At 34.8% G+C, this 17,570-nt stretch overlaps 1 protein-coding gene across 19 annotated transcripts in view; it reads left to right on the top strand.

The window, feature by feature from the left end:
- The window catches only part of CCDC7 (coiled-coil domain containing 7), a 463,736-nt gene that overhangs the window by 333,453 nt on the left and 112,713 nt on the right, over nucleotides 1-17,570 (top strand). For 14 of the 19 annotated variants that reach the window (XM_070601703.1, XM_070601701.1, XM_070601699.1 and 11 more), the window contains 3 exons: nucleotides 3,603-3,713; nucleotides 4,049-4,180; nucleotides 6,986-7,093. In XM_070601703.1, the coding sequence (XP_070457804.1) occupies nucleotides 3,603-3,713; nucleotides 4,049-4,180; nucleotides 6,986-7,093 (351 nt within the window). Of the gene's footprint in view, nucleotides 1-3,602; nucleotides 3,714-4,048; nucleotides 4,181-6,985; nucleotides 7,094-17,570 lie in introns of those variants that run through there. The other 5 variants (XM_070601720.1, XM_070601713.1, XM_070601718.1 and 2 more) reach the window with 1 other exon arrangement.

Here is a 17,570-nt window from a genome sequence, read left to right as displayed (position 1 = left end):
CTGAAGGGATGTGTACTTTTCAGCTAACTCTGGAAGATTACAGGTTCCAGGAGATTATGCCCAGTGGGCACTTTTGATCTGTAGCAGTGTCTTTCTGCCGTAGGCTCCAATGATAAACTGAGAAGTTATTGAGATCTGTAACTTGAACAGATAGAAATCAGAGAGGCTTAGGGGAAGGGAAGCCTGAAAGCCTTGTCAGAGGGTCCCCTCCCAGGATATTCTGTTAATTTGGTGCCACACTAAGGTGAGGTCTTCTTGGTAACCTCATAGATGGGTGCCATCAAGTTCCCTGTATGGAAAGTGCCAGTACCAGAAAAGTCTCACCAATTGCTGGGTCTCTTTTTTATTTGGGGGGATTGAGAAAACCAAATATTGGCAATCATCTCCTCTAGAATGAGATGTTTGCAGAATTCCTTTGCAGATCATGCTCAGGAACTTTACTTGGGTGATAGGTCCTTATACCCATTCTGTGTTAATGGCTCAGTTATTTTGCTCCATGTGTATCTGCAGAGTGACTAATCCTTGTTGGGTAGTGTTCTTGTCTGGGGCCACCAGGAAGATGTTTTCAATATAGTGGGAAGCTAGTGTTCCCTCCAGCAGCAGGACTTTTTCTAGGTCTTACCCTACCAAATGATGACAAATAGAGAGTTTAGGTGGACTTGTGGAAGGACATTAATGGTATATTGCAACCCATTTCATATAAGAGTAAACTGATCCTAATTATCTGCATGGACAGTGATGCTGAAAAGAGAGTTTGAGATGTCAGTTGTTGTACACCAAGTTCCTTTACCTTGAGCAACAGCCTCTGTGACAGTCACTAAGTCAGATACTGCCAGTGCCCAGGGCTGTACTACAGCATTGAGCTGCCAATAATCCATTGAGACTCTGTGATTCTGAGGCCACATGTCAGATAGGGCTATTGAGTGGAGAATTAGTCTCATGGAGAACTTTGTTATCTTCAAACTTGGCAATGAAGGCAGTTCTTTCTTTTTCAACTCCAGGCAGTTGCTATTGTTTTTGAGAAATAACAGCACTAGGAGCTGCTAGTCTGGTAGGTTTATGGTCTTCTACACAGCCCACTAAAATGGCCCTAACTGGAGCAATTTTTTTCAGGGCTTGTGGGCAAAGGTGAGCAGGTGTTCACCTAAATAATACATCTATACCAATAATACATTCAGTAGTGGATGCCTTAAGAATGGAATTTGTACTTGGCCAAAGAGACCCATCTATAGTTGGGTCTAGGAAAGGGTCCCATTGGTAGTAACCTCAGACCCAAAACCAGAAAGCATTATTTGTTTTCCCATCATTTTAGTGCTGGGGTATGTGGGTCACGGTCACATCTGCACTAGTATCCAAAAGGCCTGGAAATGTAATTCTCTCCCACCTCCCCGTTGAACGCTGACCCTGGAATACAACTTTTGGTTCCTACTGGGGATATAAGAACCTGATCTAACTCCTGGTCTTGTTAGTCATTGAAAGCTGAGCGTTCTCAGTAAAAGTTGGAGGTGGTCATCTATTCATCTCCAAATTCATAGCGAGGGGCAGAGGGAATAACAGTTTTATAAATCATAGGGGTCATTAACATGCAGACCCTACTACCTTTTGTAGCCCCCATGGCCCAATACTTGGTCATCAACCTCTTCTTTGAGAACCACTGTTGAATAACCAGACTCACAGAGACTCTAAGAGCATCTCTAGAAGCATCATCCAGAAGAGAGAGCATGATTACACTTTATATCGCTCTCTCTGCCAGTCAGTCTTTACTGTCTGGGCAGTAACTGTTTTTTTCCATGTCCCAAAATATGTCTGTTACATTCTGGATTTTGTTGCAGAATATTATCACCTGACCTTATGAAGAAGTTTGATTGTGTTTGATAACCAGCAAGAGTAACATGAAAAAACCTAGACATCTGAGCTGGTTAACTTTTATCTACTGTTCTTACTCATTATTGTAGAACCAAGGGACCACCAGCATGGTTCACAGGGCTGCTATGGCCTCTGCACTGGTGATCCAAATACGATGTTAATGGTAGGTTCATGCCAAAGCTATCAGAGTACGAATAGTACACAGCTGAGGAAGGAGGGGATCTCAGGGTTTGCCTCTCATCTCCCCTCTTCCTTCTTTCTCCTTGATCAAACTTTCTTCTGTCGAGACATTCTGAAGGAGGGGTACCATAGTGATGCACCCCACAAAGTGCCGTTGTCCCTCACTAAGTTTAAGAAGACTACCTCCTTCATCATGCAAGTGAACAACTCAAGCCTTTAAGGTCTCTTTAGGTCACTGGGAAAAGCAATTCCAAAGAGTTCTATATTCATTTAATTAAACCACAAGTCTCATTAACTTGCTATGTCATAGGCTGTTTATCATTGTCTGGGACCTCATTAGAGCTAACAACAATCATTGGGTGTAATGTAGCTTGCAAAGTATGTGGCAATTTTTATTTTTATCATCAGAGGACAATAGCAGTGGCCAAGGAATTGCTTCCCTAGAGTTTCTAGAGCCCCTCTGTTGGATCTCTAATTTGACCCACCAGGTATTTTGGCCAGAGAGTCTGGGGCTAGAGGAAAGGACCATTAAACGAAAGAGAAGGACCTTAAAACCAAAAAGCTTACATAAACAATCTGCTGGCACTTTCCAAGAGTGTTCCATGGCATTCCTGAGATAGCACTTCCTGAGACTCATTGATATGGCTAGCAGAGTACATTGCTGAACCCTCAGACTCTTGCAAATGACCAGTTAGTATTCCTCCAAGAAGCCCTGTAGACTTCTCTAGCATCTCCCAACAATGATCTGGGGGATCTTCATGCTTTCTGCTTTTCCAGAAAGACAGTGTGCTTAATTGAGCCACCTTGCCTGCCACCCTTTGCCACCGAGAGGAAACCACCAGGTGTAAAAGTGGTCAATTAAGGGAACAAACTAAACTGAAAGTAACAATTAAGTCTTTATTCACTTAGTGCAATAAAATAAGAAAGAGTCTAAACATGAAAGGGCATTGACTCCACCAATGTTTCAACCAATGTTTCATTTTCCAACGAAATGACATCAGGCAAGCATCAGATGTATCAATGCAAGTGGGAGAGGAATGTCTCACCATTTGTACAGTATTTCTGTGTATATATATACATACATGTATATATGTGTGTATATATATATACATCATTATCTATCATTATAGCATCACTGACACTATACCAATACCATAGCTGTGGTATATGTCAGTTTATTTAACCAATCTCCTATGATTGAACATTTAGATGGTTTTCCATATTTTGCAATTACAAATAAGGCTGCAATGACTAATCTTGTGGATATGCATTTTCATTGCTTGATCTATTATTATGTATTAATCTAAAGTATAACTAATTGATGAAACCTGAAGACCAATATAAAATATATTTGTTGCTTAGGAATATTTATTAAATAATGAGAGAGCTTCGATATCACCCATTTCAAAGACAGATCTGGCAGTATAATAAATTAGTTATGATTTTATAAAAATGAGAGAAAATGCTACTGTACACTTGTTATAAATTTAAAATCTAGGGATTTCACAATAGATCTGTTTTTCCATTTAGTGGACTAAATACATCTCTTTATATAGCTTATATGGGAGAACAAGATGAAAATCTTATATTTTTGAAGCAAGATTCAGTGTCAAATCTCCAAATGCAAGTAAAGAAACAAATAATTTCCAGAGGAGAAAGACGCAATAGTAAGTATAGTAATTATAGGAAACTTTAAATTAAACTCATTAGAAGATCTTTTTTTTTGGTTCATGAATATGTATTTGAGCATATATTTTATAGAAATTCTACACTATGACCTAAAGTGTAAATATCCTAAGATAATTAGAGAACAAAAGCAAAATTAATGATTATTTTTGGTTGTTATTTGAGTGGTCAATAATTAGTAAGTAGCAAGACTGTTTCCACACACACTCATGAAAACTATTCACAAGATTTTTCTCATTTCACTTGTGTGGGAAGAAAATTTGATGATTATGTGGCATATCAAGAAGTTACATTATACTTATGCTTTTCTACTTATCATTTCCTCCTGAAAACCAAAAAAATAATATGATATCAGTTGAAAATCTGTTTCCTGAGGAGGAAGTTTTATTTTCAAGAAACCAATCTCAAACTAAGAAATTTGGAGCTACCAGAGAGAAGAATCTCCATGGTAAGTAATTAAGTATAAATCTTATAAATTACTTTTGATTAAATTCAGAACATTGTTTTTGGTTTGTGAATATTTCTTCAATCATATGCTTCTTTGGTAATTTTTCCCATCACACTTTAGATTTTTATTGATGATTTATCTGTTTGTTTTATAATTACTGAGTTAGATATGTTAAATCTCATATTTTGATCTATATCTTATGATTTATTATTTATATGCACATAAATTTAAAATTGATAATATTCTTGGGGGCAGAACATTTTGTCCTAAGGAAGAGACCCACTTCATCATTTTTATAGTTTTTATTTGTTTATTTTCCTTTAAAACTACCTTATCTGCTATTACTGTAGCTCCACAAACTTTCTTCTGGTTGATGTTTGCATGATGCATTCTTTTCTATCCTGGACTTTAATTTTCCCGTATCTTTACGGTTTTGCTGTATCTCTTGTAAGAAACTTACAGTTGTACATATTTTGAAATTTAGCCTGATCTTTGTCTTTTAATTAGCTCCCGTAATCACATATAATCTAATTATTGATATTTTTAGGTGTATTAACACCATTTTCTGGCTCTTTCTATTTTTCCCTTGTGGTATGTTTCTTTTACTCTTTTTTCTTTATATTTTTTATATTACGTATATTTTCCTTAGCCATATTTGATACTAAAAATTTTAAACTTTATTCTAAAGTGTAAATACTCTAAGGAAACTAAAGAATAATTTTAAATATATGAGTATTTATAATGTCAGTAACAATAATATTTCTAAATTAAATATATTTAATACTTCTGTATATCTGAAAAGTAACAAGACTGCGTATATATACAAGTGAAAAATCTATTCACATGATGTTTGTATTTCAACTAGACAGCAATTTGCTTATATCATTAAAAAATGATGTAAGATGTTGTTGGATAATTAACGTACATTGTAAACCTGGAGGTTCTCCTCAGATCTAGTTCTCTATTTAGTGCTTTTAGGAGACTTTCTTCCTGAAGCCCAGAGAGTGGATGAGGCTTTAGATGAAAATCTTTTGTCTGACACTAGGAATTGCTAGAAAGAAAAGACTCAGCAGTAAATATAATTATGAATAATAAATTATTTAGAATTTTAATTGATTTAAGCAAAACTTTTTATTTTGTTCATGAATGTGTATTCTACTACCAGCTTACAGACATCTAAGTCAAATTTTTGTATTATTTAAATTTCCTAACTCTTGAGTTCCTAGAATTTTATTTGTTTTATCAATTATGGAGAGATGTATTTTGAATTCTCCCACATGATTGCAGATTTATCTATTTCTTCTTGTATATTCCTTATACTGTCCATTTTCCTTATACTGTCTATGTTGTTACGTGCATAAAAAATAAAAATGTTAGATATTCTTTATAAACTCAAAATTTTCTTTTTATGAAAAGTACCATCTTATTCTGTCTCCAGTAAGGTCTTTTGACTAAAATCCTATTTGTCTGACATTGACACACTACTGCATATTTATTTTGGTTAGTATTTGCATGGCAGATTTTTCATCACCTATTTACTTTTGAATTTTCTGTATTCTTATAATTTGGTGGTGTCTCTTATAAATAGGTTACAGTTAAATTGTTGATAAATCCAGTGTGACTGTCTTTGTCGAGCCCTATAACATGTAATCCATTTACAATTATTATACATATTGATATGTTTGGATTTAAATATTTCTTTTTTTATATGCTTTCTATTGTTCCTACTTGATCCAGGTTTCTTTCTATTTCCTTTCTTTATTTTGGAATTATTACTTTTTAATCAGTCTAACTTTTAAATCAATCATATATGTTAGAAAACGTTTTGAAATATTTTTAAAATGTAAATACCGTGGTACAGTAAAGTCTAGTCACCACTTTCTAAATGGATGCACGAGGTAATAGGAGTGTCTCCACGTACTTTTAGGAAAGCATCTCGATCATTTTTACACTTAATTTCATTGACTGTTTTGAAAATGCACTAGAATTTTTTCAGACTTTTTTGGGGAAAGGGAGTTGTTTGATCATTTGTTTAAATTGTGTTTATTTATTTAAACTGTTAGAATACTGGAAGGAAACCTTGAGTGGTTCTCGGTATGTATTAATAGTCCAGAGGATCCATAATCCAGCTGTTTTACTTTTTACTGGATTAAAAGCCTCTATTCTTGTAGCTGAGAAAATAGATGAGATATCAGATGAAAATCTTTTACCTGAAGATAAAGTTTTTATCTAAAAAAAAAATCTCAAATTAAGACACTTGAAACTGCCAGAAAATTGGGGCTTAGTAGTAAGTATAATGACTGAAACTATTGTATAATAATTTTTAATTAAATTTCTTTAGTTCAATCATATAAATAAATGCTATATACTGTATCATATACATATAAGTACATATGTGCATAATATATATAACATGTATGTGTGTGTATTTATGTTCTCCATTATATCACGTTGATGAATTATGTTGTTTATGCCTTCTTAATTTCATTGAAATTCTGTTTATTCTGTCATTTGTGAGAAAGTTATGTTAAATTCAACTACTGATTGTTTATTTCTATATATTGAATTTAGTCGTAAAATATGAATAATTTATAAAACTATTCTCTTGAAAATACTCCCATTATTTCCACACTTCATGTACTCACTGTATAATTAAGTATCTTAACAATGTGGCATTTGATTATATTGTTTCAAAGTATAAGAGAAAATATTCCTGGATAATTGACATTTGACATAATTGAGTTACAAAATTTTTTCAGTAAATCCAGTTCTCTATTTAATGGATTAGAAACATCTTTCTTGTAGTGGAAGAGGTATTAGATGAAAATCTTTTACCGGAGGATAAAGTAGCATTGTCAAAAAGCCAATCTCAAACTAAGAAGCTTGGAGCTGTCAAAATGGAAACACTAAGTAGTAAGTATGATAATTTCAATATCATTGATTTACTTTTAATTAAAGTGAGCAGAAAACTTTGTTCTTAGATTTTTGAATGTTCAATCATGTCTTTTGTATACGTTAGATGAAATGTATTTATTGTGTTATTCAATTATTTAATTTCATTGAAGTTCTGTCTGTTTATTCTGTGTTACTAAGAAGTGTATCTTAAATTCTTTCACTGTGATTATAGATTTCTCTCAGCTTCCTGGTAGTTTTGCCAGATCAGTTTATGTATTTGTAAACTATATTATTAAATGTATACAAATTTATACTTGTTATATTCACCTGGTAAACTAAGACTTTGTCTTTGTGAAAGTACATTCTTTATCTCTAAAAATGCTTTTTTGCCTTAATGTTTATTTTGTCTGATAATAATACAGCTAGCTTGCTTTCTTCTCATATTTGCACAGTCTTTTGTAAATAATTCAGAGAGAAGTTCATGATGCCTGTATGGTCTCAGTAATTTTTTCATAATAATCCTAAACCACAAGAAAAGCCCAACAGTTTCTTTATTATTTAGCAATTAGCTAGAAGCACGACTTGTAAGAAACTGCCAAACCATCTTCCAATAGCTGTAGCATTTTGCATTCCCACCAGCAGTGAATCAGAGTTCCCATTGCTCCACATGCCTGATAGAATTTGTTTTCAGTGTTTGGGGTTTGACCCATTCTAATAAGTATTTAGTGGTATCTTATTCTTGTTTTAATTCACAACTTCCTGATGACCTATATGTTGAACATCTTTTCATGTGCTTGTTTGCCCTCTGTATGACTTCTTTGGTAAAGTATCTGTTCAGATTTTTGCCCATGTTGTAATTGGGTTATGTGTTTTCTAACTGTTAAGTTTTAAGTGTTCTTTGTATATTTGGGATAACAGTTCACTATCAGATATATGTTCTGCAAATATTTTCTTCCAGCCTGTGGCTTATATTATCATTCTCTTAATGGTATCTTTCTGAGAGCAGTTTTTTAAAAAAAAATTTAATGAAGTCAAACGTCAATTTCTTTTCGAGGATTATGCTTTTGGTGTTTTATCTAATAAGTCATCACCAAACTTAGAGTCACGTATGTTGTCTTCTAAGAGAGTCATAGTTTTGCGTTTTACATGTAGGTCTATGATTCATTCTGAGTTAATTTTTGGTGTAATGTTTGTGTCTAGATTCTTTTTATTTTTTTGCAAGTGGCGGTCCGGTTGTTCCAGTACCATTTGTTGAAAAGACTATTGTCTCTTGAATTGCCTTTGCTTTTTTGTCAAAGATCATTGACTGTATTTGTGTGGGGCTATATCTCTCTATTCTGTTACAGTTGATCTACTCTTTCATCAATAGCACATTGCCTTGATTTCTTTAGGTTTATAAGAAGTCTTGAAGTTGAGTAGCATCAGTTTTCTGGCCTTGTTTTCTCTTCAACATTGTGTTGGTTAATCTGAGTGTTTTGCCTTTTCATATGAACTTTAGAATTGATTTGTTAATATCCACGAAACAGTTTGTTGTAATTTTGATTGGGATTGCATTGAATCAAGTTGGAAAGAACTGACATCTTAACAATATTTAGTCTTCCTACCCATATACATAGAATATCCCTCCATTAGATCTTAGATTTGTTTAGATCTTTGATTTTCTTTAGATCTTAGATTTGTTTAGATCTTTAGATTTTTTTAGATCCTTACAGCAGAGTATTTGTTTTCCTCATGTATCTTTTGTATTTATTTTGTTAGATTTATACTTAATTATTTCATTTTTTGGTGCTAATATAAATGGTATTGTGCTTAATTTCAAATTCCACTTGTTAATTGTTGATATATAGGAAAGCAATTGACTTTTGTATATTAACCTGTATCTGGCAACCTTGCTTTAATAGCTTAGAGTTTCAGGAATTTTGTTGTTGTTCAACAAAAATAGTTTTATTTACATTTCTCAATGTATGCACCTTTTATTTCCTTTTTCGTCTTATTACATTAGCTAGGACTTCCAGTGTGATGTTGGGTAGGAGTGGTGAGAAGGAATATCCTTGACTTATTCCTGATCTTAGAGAGAAAGCATTTCATTTCTTACCATTAAGTGTGATGTTATCTGTTGGTTTCTTTGTAGATGTTCTTTATCAAATTGAGGAAGTTCCCCACTATTCTTAGTTTACTGAGAGTTTTATCATGAATGGGTTTTGGATTTTTTCAGATGATTTTCCTACATTTCTGATTGATCATATGATTTTTTTCCAGTCTGTTGATGTGATGGATTACATTAATTGATTTTTGAATAATGAACCAGCATTGCATATCTGGAACAAATCCCATTTGGTCATGGTTTATAATTATTTTTATACATCGTGGGATTCAATTTGATAATATTTTGTTGAGGATTTTTGCATCTTATTCGTGAAAGATATTGATCTGTAGTTTTCCTTTCTTATATTTTTGTCTAGTTTTTGAATTAGAGTAATAAAGTTCAAATATATTGTGATTTGAGAGAGTATTTCATATGATTTCTATTCTTTTAAATTTTTTAAGGTATGTTTGATGGGCCAGAATATGGTATATCTTGGTGAATGTTCCTTGTAAACTTGAGAAGAATGTATATTCTGCTGTTGTTGGGTGGAGTAAGCTATAAACGTCAATTGGACCCAGTTGGTTGATGGTGCTACTCAGTTCAACTATATTATTATGGATTTTCAGTCTGCTGGATCTGTCAATTACTGATAGATGGTATTGAAAACTGCAAATATAATAGATTTGTCTGTTTCTCCTTGCAGTTCTATCAGGTTTTGCCTCATGTATTTTGTTGCTCTGTTGTTAGGTGCATACTTATTAAGAATTATTATGTTTTCTGGGATATTGACCCCTTTATCATTATGTAATGCTCTTTTTATCCCTGATAATTTTCCTTGGTCTGAAGTTTGCTTTGTCTCCAATTAATATAGCTTCTCCAGCTTTACTTTGATTAGTGTTAGCATGCTATATCTTTCTCCATCCCTTTATTTTTAGTCTTTCTTATCTTTCTGTTTAAAGTGAGCTACTTATAGACAACACATGGGCTAGTTTATTTATTAACTCTGACAGTCTCTGTCTTTTAACTAATGTACTTAGGCCATTCACATTTAAAATGATTATCGATATATTTATTTTATTTTATTTTATTTTTTTAATTGCAGTAACATTGAGTTATAACATTATATAGCTTTTGGATGTGCATCATAATATATTTCGAATTATGTGTAGATTACATCATGTTCACCACCCAAAAACTAGTTATAGTCCATCCCCTCACATGTGAGCCTAATCACCCCTTTTCCCTCTCCCCTTCTTCCCCCAGGGTAACCACCAATCCGTTCTCCAAGGCTGTGTGTTTGTTTGTCGTTGTTTTTGTCTTCTACTTATGAGTGAGATCATACGGTATTTGACTTTCTCCCTCTGACTTATTTCTCTCATTGCAATACCCTCAAGGTCCATCTATGTTGTCACAAATGGCCAGATTTCATAATTTCTTATGGCTGAGTAGTATTCCATTGTGTATGTATACCACATCTTCTTTATCCATTCATCCCTTGATGGGCACCTAGGTTGCTTCTAAGTCTTGGCTATTGTGTATAATGCTGCAATGAACATAGGGGTGCAAGTATCTTTATGCCTTTGCATTTTCAAGTTCTTTGGATAAATACCCAGCAGTAGGATAGCTGGATCATATGGTAGATCTATTCTTAATTTTCTGAGGATAGTCCATACTGCTTTCCATAGTGGCTGCACCAGTTTGCACTCCCAACAGCAGTGTGCAAGGGTTCCCTTCTCTCCACATCCTCTCCAACACTTGTTGTTTCCTGTCTTGTTAATTATGGCCCTTCTGACCAGAGTGAGTTGATGTCTCGTTGTAGTTTTGATTTGCATTTCCCTGATAGCTAATGATGTTGAACATCTTTTCATATGCCCGATGGCCAGCTGTATATCTTCTTTGGACAAATCTCTGTTCAGATCTTTTGCCCATTTTTTAATTGGCTTGTTGGGTCTTTTTTGTTGAGCTGTATGAGTTCTTTGTATATTTTGGATATTAACACCTTATCTGATATATGGTTTGCAAATATCTTCTCCCAATTGTTAGGTTGTCTTTTGGTTTTGTTGATGATTTCCTTTGCTGTACAGAAGCTTTTTAGTTTGATATAGTCCCATTTGTTCATTTTTTCTTTTGTTTCCCTTGCCTGGTCAGACATGGGACTTGAAAGTATGCTGCTAAGACCAATGTCAAAGAGTGTACTGCCTATGTTTTCTTCTAGAATTTTCATGGTTTCGAGTCTTACATTCAAGTCTTTAATCCATTTTGAGTTGATTTTTGTGTGTGGTGTAAGGAAATGGTCTACTTTCATTCTTTTGCATGTGGCTGTCCAGTTTTCCCAACACCATTTATTGAAGAGACTCTCCTTTCTCCATCGTATGCTCTTGGCTCCCTTGTCGAATATTAGCTGTCTGTAAATGTGTGGGTTTATTTCTGGGCTCTTGGTTCTGTTCCACTTATCTGTGTGTCTGTTTTTGTGCCAGTATCATGCTGTTTTGGTTACTATGGCTTTGTAGTTTATTTTGAAATCAGGGAGTGTGATACCACCTGCTTTGTTCTTTTTCTCAGGAATCCTTTGGCTATTTGGGGTCTTTTCTTGTTCCATATAAATTTTAGGATTCTTTGTTCTATTTCTGTGAAAAATGTTGGAAGTTTGATAGGGATTGCATTGAATCTATATATTGCTTTAGGAAGTATGGAATTTAACAATGTTAATTCTTCCAATCCAAGAGCACGGAATATCTTTTCATTTCTTTGTGTCTTCTTCGATTTCTTTCAACAATGTTTTATAGTTTTCAGTGTACAGATCTTTCACCTCTTTGGTTAAGTATATTTCTAGCTATGTTATTCTTTTTGTTGCAATTGTAAATGGGATTGTATTCTTAATTTCTCTTTCTGCGACTTTGTTGTTGGTGTATAGAAACGCAACCAATTTTTGTACATTGATTTGGTATCCCGCAACTTGACTGTATTCCTTATTGTTTCTAAAAGATTTTTAGTGGAATCTTTAGGGTTTTCTAGATATAAAATCATGTCGTTTGCAAGGAGTTACACTTTCACTTCTTCTTTTCCAATGTGGATCCCTTTTATTTCTTTTTCTTGCCTGATTCCTCTGGCTAGGACTTCCAATACTATGTTAAGTAACAGTGGTGACAGTGAGCATCCTTGTCTGGTTCCTGTTCTTAAAGGGATAGCTTTCAGTTTTTCTCCATTGAGAATGATATTTGCTGCGGTTTTGTCATATATGGCCTTTATTATGTTGAGGTTTTATCATAAATGGATGCTGTATCTTTTCAAATGCTTTCTCTGCATCTATTGAGATGATCATGTGATTTTTATTCTTCATTTTGTTAATGTGGTGTATGACATTGATAGATTTGCGGATGTTGAACCATCCCTGCATCCGTGGAATGAAACCCACTTGATCATGATGTATGATCTTTTTAATGTATTGTTGTATTAGATTTGCTAGTATTTTGTTGATAATTTTTGCATCGATGTTCATCAGTGATATTGGCATGTAATTTTCTTTTTTTGTGTTGTCCTTGTCTTGTCTTGGTATCAGGATAATGTTGGCTTCGTAGAATGTTAGGAAGCCTCCCCTCCTCTTCAATTTTTTGGAAGAGTTTGAGAAGGATAGGTATTAAGTCTTCTTTGAATGTTTGGTAGAATTCACCAGGGAAGCCATCTGGTCCTGGACTTTTATTTTTTGGGAGGTTTTTGATTGCTGTTTCGATCTCCTTACTGGTGATCGGTCTATTCAAATTTTCTACTTCTCCGTGGTCCAGTTATGGAGGGTTGTATGTTTCTAAGATTTATCCATTTCTTCCAGATTATCCAATTTGTTGGCATATAGGTTTTCATAGTATTCTCTTGTTATCTTTTGTATTTCTGAGGTGTCCGTTGTAATCTCTCCTCTTTCATTTCTGATTTTGCTTATTTGAGCATTCTCTCTTTTTTTCTTGGTGAGTCTAGCTGAGGGTTTGTCAATTTTGTTTATCTTTTCAAAGAACCAGCTCTTGGTTTCGTTAATTTTTTCTTTTCTTTTTTTTTTTAGTCTCTATATCCTTTATTTCTGCTCTGATTTTTATTATTTCCTTCTTTCTGCTGATTTTGGGCTTTGTTTGTTGTTCTTTGTCCAGTACCTTTAGATGTGCTTTTAGAATGTCTATTTGGGATTTTTCTTCTTTGTTGAGGTAGGGTAGGCCTGAATTGCTATAAACTTCCCTCGTAGAACCGCTTTTGCTGTATCCCACAGATTTTGGCATGTCGTGTTTTCATTTTCATTTGTCTCCAGGAATTTTTTTATTTCTCCTTTGATTTCTTCATTGACCCAATCACTGTTCAGTAGTATTTTTTTTAATATCCACATTTTTGTGGCTTTTCTGGTTTTCTTCCTGTAGTTGATTTCTAGTTTCATTCCTTTGTGGTCAGAAAAGATGATCCATTGGTGTAAGTGGAGTGTTAAAGTCCCCTACTATTATTGTGTTACTGTCTATTTCTCCTTTTATGTCTGTTAATAATTGCTTTATATATTTAAGTGCTCCTATGTTGGGTGCATAGATACTTACAAGTGTTATATCTTCTTGTTGGATTGTTCCCTTTATCATTATGTAGTACCCGTCTTTGTCTCTTGTTACAGTTTTTGTTTTAATGTCTGTTTTGTCTGATATAAGTATTGCTACCCCCACTTTCTTTTCTTTGCCATTTGCATGGAATATCTTTTTCCATTCTTTCACTTTCAGTTTGTGAGTGTCTTTAGGTCTAAAGTGTGTCTCTTGTATGCAGCATATACATGGGTCTTGTTTTTGTATCTAGTTGGCCACCCCTATAGCATTTGATTGGAGCATTTGGTCCATTGATGTTTATAGTAGCTATTGATAAATATGTGTTTAGTGCCATTTTGTTACTTTTTTTTCTGGGTGTTTTAGTAGTTCTCCTCTGTTCCTTTCTTCTTCTCTTGCTCTCTTCCCTTGTGGTCTGATGGCTATCTTTAGTAATGTGTTTGATTTCTTTTGTCTTACTTTTTTGCTTGCTTATTATAGGTTTCTGATTTGTGATTACCATGAGGATCCTATTTAATATTCTATGTATATAACAGTCTATATCGAGTTGATAGACTCTTTAGCTTGACCTCTTTCTAAATGCTCTACTTTTTCACTCCCCTCCTCCCACATTTTATGTTTTTCAAATCATATATAGTCTCTTGTTTAGTGTGTGTCTATCCATTACCCTCTTATCATTGAAATAGGTGCTTTTCGTACCTTTGTCTTTTAACCTTCATATTATCTTCACAGGTAGTTGATCTGCTACCTTTACTATATTTTTACCTTACAAGTGATTTTATTGCGTGTTTTTTTGTTGTTGTTTTGTTTTTTTGATAATAATTTTTTTATCTCTATTTGTGGTCATTACTTTCCCACTTAAATAAGTACCTTTAGCATTTCTTGTAGAACTTATTTCTTGGTGATAAACTCCTTAACTTTTGCTTGTCTTGGAAGCTCTTTATCTCTCCTTCCAATCTGAATGACAACCTTGATGGGTAGAGTATTCTTGGTTTTTTCCTTTTAGCACTTTAAATACATTGTGCCATTCTCTTCTCACCTGTAGGGTCTCGGCTGAGAAGTCCGCTGACAGCCTGATGGGCTTCCCTTTATATGTCACTTGTGGCCTTTCTCTTGCTGCTTTTAGGATTCTCTCTTTATCTTTAATTTTGGACACTTTAATTATAATATGTCTTGGTGTGGGCCTCTTTGGGCTTATCGTGTTTAGAGCTTTCTGTGCTTCCTGAACTTGGATGTCTGTTTCTTTCCTCAGGTTAGGAAATTTTTCATCTATTATTTCTACAAATAAATTTTGTGCCCCTTTGTCTCTCTCTTTTCCTTCTGGGACACCTATAATCCAAATGTTAGCACACTTGATATTGTCCCAGAGTTCCCTTAGACTGTTCTCATTCTGTCTAATTCTTTTTTCTTTCTTCTGTTCTGCTTGGGTGATTCCCTCTAGTCTTTCATCTAGCTCACTGATCCATTCTTCTGCCTCCTCTACTCTGCTGTTGCGTCTCTCTAGTGAATTTCTCATTTCCAGTATTGTATTCTTCATTTCTGATTGGTCCTTTTTCATATCTTCCAGTTCTTTGCTGAAGTGCTCACTGTGTTCATCTAGTCTTCTCCAATATCTGTGAGCATCCTCATGATATTTTGTTTGAATTCTTTTTCGAGTGGGTCACTTGTTTCTGTTTCATTTAGTCCTTTTTCTGGGATTTTGTCCTGTTCCTTTGCTTGGAAAGTATTCCTTTGTCTCCTTATTATGCCTCTTTCTCTGTGCTTATTTCTATGTATTAGGTAAGTCGTCTATGTCTCCTGATCTTGGAGAAGTGGCCTTATGTATGAGGTGCCATATAAGGCCCAGCAGTGGGCTTCCCTCTCATGACCTGTCCAGAAGATCCCGGAGTGACCCCTTGTGGGCTACTTGTGTCCTGCTGTGGCAGGATTGCTCCTACTGCAGGAACCCAAGGACTATAGTCTTTCCTTCCCTGGCCAGCTGTTGTAAATCCAGTTTGGGGAGCCTCAGCACTGTTGGCTCCAAAGTCTATCAGCACACTCCTATTGCAGTTTTCCTTTTAATTAGGTTGGTACCCTGTGTAGCTTGTTGCTAGGCCCAGGGGCTTACAGTTGTGATAGATCTCAGGCCACAAGCCTATTGTCAGTTCTCTTAGGAGTGCAACTGAGTGCGGCTGGCCCCTGGCATGGGAGCACTCAATTGTTTCAGGCTTTCGAAGGTGGGGCTGATCCTTTTTATGGCTATTTGTGAAGCACAGGTCTTCTGCCACTGATAAACCTTACCCCACCCAGGACCACACATGCTGTCAAGATGGTCCTGGTCCATGCACACTTCTCAACCCCCTGGAGCATACTCTGATATCACACTGCAGAAGCCCCACCTCTCCACCAATGCTCCCCACAGTTCACCTGGTCCTCACATAGGCTCTGCCCCACAGAGGCAGACACCCTTGCCTGCCTGTAGAGGATCAAGGCACCCAGTCAATGCAGGCTGAAAAGTAGCCTGAGGGCTTGCTGATAAGTGGGGCCAGTCCCTAGGGTTGCCTGCCCTGGCTGAACTAGATTAAATATGTGCTCTAGTGGCCGTGGCAGACCCCTGGGCTAACAGGCCAAGGGATGAACCTCAATTCGATATATTTATTTTATTTTAATATCAACCATGTTTATACCTATTTTCTCTCTAACACCCTAGTACTATGTTTCCTTTTTGTCTTCCACTTTTTTCCTGCCTTCTCAGGCTTTAACTGGATATTCAATATGATTCCATTCTTAGCATATCCTCTCCTTTATTAGTATGTCTGTTATTTTTCTTTAAAAAATTTTTTAGTGGTTATCCTAGAATTTGCAGTATACATTTACAACTAATCTAAGTCCACTTCTGAATAACACCATACCACTTTGTGGGGAGTGTAGGTATCTGATAACAGTGTATTTCTAATTCCTTTCTCCTGTCCCTTATAACATTGCTGTCATTCATTTCACTTACCTATAAGCTATAATCTCTGAATATATTATTTCTATTATTATTATGAACAAACTGTTATCTGTTCTATCAATTAAGAGTAAGAAAAATAAGATTTTTTTTACCTTTATTTATTCCTTCTCTAATGTCATTCCTCTCTTTGTGTGGATCTAGTTTTCTGATCTGTATCATATTCCTTCTCTCTGAAAAACTTCTTTTAACGTTTTCTCACAGTGCTGGTCAAATGGAAACAAATTCCCTCACTTCTTTTTTTTTTTTTAATCTGACAAAATCATTGTTTCTCTTTCAGTTTTGAAGGATAATTTTTCTGGATACAGAATTCTAGGTTGCTTGTTTTGTTTAACACTTTAAATATTTCTCTCCATTCTCTTCTTGCTTACATGGTTTGATGAGAAGTATGACATAATTCTTATCCTTGTCCCTCTGTAAATAAGGTGTTTTTGTTTTCGTTTTGCTCAAGAGTCTTTCAAGATTTTCTCTTTGTCTTTGATTTTATGAAGTTTGAATATGATATGATTAGATGTATATTTTTTGGTATTGATCCTTTTTGGTGTTCTCTGAGCTTCTATGATCTATGGTTTGATGTCTGTCATTAATTTTGGAAAACTTTTGATCATTACTACTTCAACCATTTCTTCTGTCTCATTGTTTTTTCTCCTTCTGGTATTCCCATTGTGTGTACGTTACACCTTTTGTAATTGTCTCAAAGATCTCAGATATTCTGTACCTTTTTTTTCCCATTTATTTTCTGTTTTCTTTTCAATTTAGGAAGTTTCTCATGACATACCTTCAAGCTCACTTATTCTTTGCTTGACTATGTCCAATCTACTGATAAGCATATCAAAAGCATCCTTCATTTCTGTTGCAGTG

Source organism: Equus przewalskii, chromosome 30 (genome assembly GCF_037783145.1).
Source record: "Equus przewalskii isolate Varuska chromosome 30, EquPr2, whole genome shotgun sequence".
NCBI classification, from domain to species: domain Eukaryota; kingdom Metazoa; phylum Chordata; class Mammalia; order Perissodactyla; family Equidae; genus Equus; species Equus przewalskii.
Note: the sequence above shows the minus strand (reverse complement) of the source record. Positions and strands in the feature narration are given on the sequence as shown.